Below are 5510 nucleotides of genomic sequence, written 5' to 3'. Positions count from 1 at the left end.
ATGTCCCAAGGCTGGCAAAATTCCTTTATTTCTTTGAGTTAGAATAATTCTGGGGTCTAATTAGAAGAGTTGGAATATAGAACACGATGTTCAACTATCAACACGTGGAACTACAATCTATTAAAAGCAAAACCAACGTATGTTCAAATAATAACCAATTTAAAACACTTTTTGAGGTCCAAATGTCATTCTTACAAGCTATCAGACCATTGGATGTCAGTGATAGATGGGTGTGGAGAATAGGCATTCCCCTATGTAGGCTATTGGCTCTTGCATTTATAGGAGCATAGCAAATACACCCTTCCCCCATTAGAAAAGATTACTAAGGAGCTACAGTGTGTTATGGGCTGCAACAGACTTTTCTCAGATGCCATCTCATTTCATTTTCACAAGGAACCTATGAAGTCGGAATTGCTATCTCCAAATTACAGATGGAGGATTAAAAGTTCACAGAAGTTAAAAGTTCACCAAGGTCTTATGATTGGTAAAGGATAGAGCTCTCATAAACTCTTTGTAAAGGACTTTTCTTGGGATGCCTGGATGACTCAGTCGGTTGAACATCAGACTTCACTCAGGTCATGATCTCATGGTTCATGGGTCCGAGCCCTGCATCAGGCTCTGTGCTTCAGATGTGTGTCTCCCTCTCTCTCTGCCCCTCCCCTGCTTGTGCTCTCTCTCTCTCTCTCTCTCTCTCTCTCATAAATAAACATTAAAAAAAGACTTTTCTTTACATTCACTCTTTTAAAGATTGTAAACACACTGCAATATGGTGGTCAGTGTCACCATAAAATTCATAGGTGAATATATTAGAACGAATGATACACCTAAAAATGGCCAATGAAGTGAGTTTTATGTGTATTTTACCACAATTAACAAAAAAGATGTACAGGGCCTAGATAAGCCATTTCTTTTTATTATCAGTATACTTGGTCCAAAATAATATTATCACCCACAGATTTTAATCCATGAGCTGCAAATATTTTGTGTTCCTCTCATGCTATCATCCCTGTGGTAGACGTAAATGTGACCACTGTCCCATACAGCTAGTTTAGGAGACCAGAGTCATACAAAGGAACATGCAAGAGTTAACAATATGAGACAAAATGCCTACAGCTACAAATGTAGGTGCTAAATAAACGACATAAAAAAAGGTAGGCTCAGGGATCTAAAAGACTGATTAAATTCGTATTTATTTAGCATCTAGTATGACGGAATTCCCAGTTTCCTAGGATGAGAGGCAGCTGATGGCTGGAATTTGGCCTGCTTGGGCCCTGGATGCGCTCATGATCTTGTCCAAAATTTGCTGTGAGGGGCTGGGCAGGAAGCTGCTAAGTCTTCCCTGATGGTCTCTCTCATTCTTCCCAGGTTAAAAAGAAATGGGGTCCTGATACTCACCCGACGCATAGCAGACCTGTGGGAACTTCATCCATCCTTCGACATCGTGGTCAACTGCTCAGGCCTTGGAAGCAGACAGCTTGCACGAGACTCGGAGATGTTTCCCGTGCGGGGCCAGTTGCTCACCGTTAAGGCTCCCTGGGTGAAGCATTTTATCCGAGATGGGAGCGGGCTGACATACATTTATCCTGGCACATCCGATGTAATCCTGGGTGGAACTAGGCAAGAAGGAGACTGGGATCTGTCCCCAGATGCAGAAATTAGCAGAGACATTTTTTCCCGGTGTTGTGCTCTTGAGCCCTCCCTCCACGGAGCGAGCTACGTAAGGGAGAAGGTAGGCTTAAGGCCCTTCAGGCCTGCCGGCGTGCGGCTGCAGGTGGAGCTCCTGGCCCAGGACAGCCAGAAGCTGCCCGTGGTCCATAACTATGGCCATGGGAGTGGGGGCATCTCCGTGCACTGGGGCACTGCTCTGGAGGCGGCCAGGCTGGTGAGTGAGTGTGTCCAAGCCCCCAGGACCCCCACTCCCAAGTCAAACCTGTAGATGACATGACAGGACAGCAAACGGCCCCAGACACTGTGGATCGAAATACAATTAAAGCATCAGAACAGATTCCAATAACTTTTCCACCGCACAAAAGGTTAATGAGATCTTTGTTTTCAAAATTGGCAATGATGAAATAGGAATCAGTAGTCTGGGACCAGTACTAATCTGTAGAACTAGACTCCCGTCTAGTGCTAATGACATTGGGCATAAAGTTCTATTTTCATTTAAAACACTTGTTATAGAATAAGATTTTCTCTCAGACCTGGCATTCAAAGATCTGTGCTAATTTACATGGATGCTGGAAGCTGTAGGGATTTTGACAGTTTTTGGCTAATAAATCCACAGGAAGAGATAATGTATGGGAAACACTTAACTCACTGTTGCAAAGCTGCCCGTGACGTTTGCAGGTTGTACTCAGGTGAGCATTACAGTCCCTCTAGATAAAATACACGGTGACCGTGCAACACAGGCTTACTACATTTAATGTCAGACAAAGCATGATTTCTGATAGTACCTGAGGCAGCCTCTTCCTTCTGTTGGTCATGATGATTAGAAGAAAGGGATGAAGTTACCTATGGACATGGCTTCAACCCAACAGCTGTCTGGGGTCAGTCACTCAGGGTGGTACTTTCCATTACCACCAATGATGGAGCACCAGCTTGTTGTGCGGTTGACTTTGCCGAAGCAGTTTCTGAAGACTGAATAGCAGGTGCAGCCAAAGAGCTAATTAGCTGATTAGGATGAAACAATCGTTCAGAAAGAGTTTTTTGCAGGTTGTTATAAAAAAAAAAACTACTGGAGAGGAAAGGAAATGTGTTACGATAAAACACATTTGCTAAAGAAAATCCACCTAGCCTGATTTCTTGACTCAGACCTTCTCAGGCTTTTTTCTGCTCAGGTGTATTGTCGTTGCTCAGGAGGGGTTTGGCTTTAGCAAATGGGAAAGGAGGCGCTCTTCACTAGGGTAAGGAATCTTTCTAGAAATACGTGTAACTTTAATTTTAATTTTGGCAAGAGATGGCTTGTGTTTAGTGATAATAAGTTCTGGTCTGGACATCTCAGGGGTGGAGCGGGTGGAGATACAGGGTTGGCAATGAGAATGCGGGAAGGAGAAAGCCCAGCACAGCTCCATTTGACCATTTTGTTCATTGAGCTTTCATTTGTTCATTGAGTTTCTCTAAGAGAATGTTCTGCTGGTAAAAAAGAAAGAGGGAGATATGGAGAGAGAGAGAGAAGAGAATAAGAAAGAGAGAGAACCAGCGTATTCTCCTTCCAATCAAGTGTGCTTCTTCCCCCTAGATTTCCACCAGGGGGTGATATTGTATCAAATTCAGGTAAATGGGTAAATTTGAAAATTTAGAAATGACTAGAAATAAAAAATGGAGACCAGCCTGTGTGGAGTGAGTATGTGATTCGTTTAAGGTTTTGGAGTTTACATGCCCCATATGTAATTGTTTCTGTTTAAAGTGTTTGAGAGATGCACAAGCTTAAACAGAGTAACAACAAGCGCGTGCTTATCACAGTCCGTGAGAAATAAGAAGTCATGATAAACCAGCGTTTTAAACAGATGCAATGAAATGCTTAGTGGTTAAAACAAAAATGAAGGCTGCTGCTCAAAATAGGTATATGGCTCAGTTGTGTTTTTGCCGTGCGGTTTTCAGTGCACACATTTGCTCCTTATGCCCTTGGTTTAGATCCTGCAGCATTTTCATTTCTCATACCTAGGCTCACACTCTATGCTGCTATTTGCCACCCTATTTCAGTCCACATTTGATTTTTCTAGTCCAACATTGCAACACTGAGAGACGAGACTTCCTGAGAAAGTGGTCATGGCTCCACGCTGATTGCATTTTCGCTAATTGCTAAGTATTTGCTCCCAGTGTCACTCCTAGGTTTATTCATTTTGGTCAGTAGCTACCAACCTGGGCTGCACATTATAATCACCGGGGAAGTTTTGGAAAGACACTGATTTCCAGCCTGCTAGATTAAATTGAATCTTTGGAGGGTGGTGTGCAACCCCGACATCAATATATGCTCATACCTTCCCACAGGGTTCTAACCCACAATGGCAGCTGAGAACTACCAAGCCCGGGTCCCTCCTGTCCTCCTAGGACTCCAGTGCTACCATAACCACTACCCTTCCCTTCCTTCTTCGCCATCTTGTGGCACTGAGTTCAGAGGGATGTGCTCACATTGAGCGGTGTGTCCTTAGCACTTCTGGACAAGGTGGCCTATGGAATTAGCTATCTCTCTTAAATTAGCTCTCTAGAAACAGCTGGGAGTTACCTTGCTGGTTGTAGGTCAGCTGCCCAGAGTCAGCTGTCTTTGTCTGAAAGATGAGAAACTGAATATACAAACGGATGATGGCCAGACTATATATAAAAATAGAGCTCTGACCCACAATCTGCAGCAACCCGCGTAGGAAGCCAGCGCCCTTATCTACAATAAGCAGCCCTGCAGGAAGCCAGATTACTATCTGCAGTAAAGATCCAGAAAGCTCAACAACCATTTCTGAAACAATTGGCCCCAAATGGCCAGGACTTGATTATTAACTGACAGTTTCCCTAATATTTGTCCCATTTCCAACTTAGGACCAGCTAGAGAAAGCCAATAGTCACCCCTAACCAATCACATAGGATGCCCTGCTTCTACTTAGCTCATTTACAGTTTCCCCGTGCCAACAGTGTCTATTTAGGGTACACCTGCAGTCTTCTCTTTTTTTTTACTATAAAGCTGTCCCACTCTTCTGCCTGTCTTTGCAGCCATGGTGGCTGACTCCCTTGCAGTAGTAAACTCTGGATAAATCATCATTGTTTTTTTCATATTGCTGGTCTTCATTTTCATAAAGATTTCCTGTTTCTTTCTTTCTTTCTTTAAAATTTTATTTATTTTCTTTGAGAGAGAAAGAGAGACAGCCAGGGAGGGACAGAGAGAGGGAGAGCTGACCTGGAGCTCAAACTCACGATCTGTGAGATCATCACCTAAGCCGAATCCAAGAGGGAGACACTTAAATACGGAGCCACCCAGGCACTCCAAAAGTTTCCTGTTTCTGTAAATTGTCTTCTTGGGGAAATCTGTGCTAAGTCCAGAGAATGGATTACTTTTTCCCCCCTGTTTTTTACAGACCATTTAAAAATTTTTTTTCTGAACACAGAGAACAATGGATTTCTTTCTTAAATCTCTTCTTTCAAGTGTTTGACATTTGTGGCTGAGCTCAGGCCTGCTGTGCCTGTGGCCTCAAAGGGACACGGTCACTTTGAGGGCACCAGCATTGCAAAGCTAGGTGCTTCTTCACCATCAAAGGTTATGTACATACTTTTAGGATTTTATCCAGTCGGGAAGAAGTTAAACAGAAAGACCGTAGTCCAGAATGACACGGCTGTGTAGAAGAAAGGCTACTTTTAAAAATGACATACCTTCTTCCTTTTATTGAATAGATGCATTCAAGCCAATTGCTATTTGAACCAAATTTTCTCAGTTCATTAAGAGCTTTTGGAGAAAAGGAAGAAAATAACGGTGGGATCTGAGTCCTCTGGGAGTTGTAGTTCTGTAGAAAACCTGTTCCGGGACT

General features: G+C 43.2%; 1 protein-coding gene across 3 annotated transcripts in view; it reads left to right on the top strand.

Annotated features, from left to right (window-relative positions):
* Positions 1-3562, top strand: part of DDO (D-aspartate oxidase) — a 25961-nt gene extending 22399 nt beyond the window's left edge. For all 3 annotated transcript variants that reach the window (XM_029944425.1, XM_029944423.1, XM_029944424.1), the window contains one exon: positions 1366-3562. In XM_029944425.1, coding sequence (XP_029800285.1) covers positions 1366-1936 — 571 coding nt within the window. In that variant the 3' untranslated portion in view covers positions 1937-3562. The remainder of the gene's footprint in view (positions 1-1365) is intronic.
* Positions 3563-5510: the final 1948 nt, after the last annotated feature.

This window comes from Suricata suricatta, chromosome 7, assembly GCF_006229205.1.
Source record: "Suricata suricatta isolate VVHF042 chromosome 7, meerkat_22Aug2017_6uvM2_HiC, whole genome shotgun sequence".
NCBI lineage: Eukaryota > Metazoa > Chordata > Mammalia > Carnivora > Herpestidae > Suricata > Suricata suricatta.
This window is presented reverse-complemented; position numbering and strand designations above follow the sequence as displayed.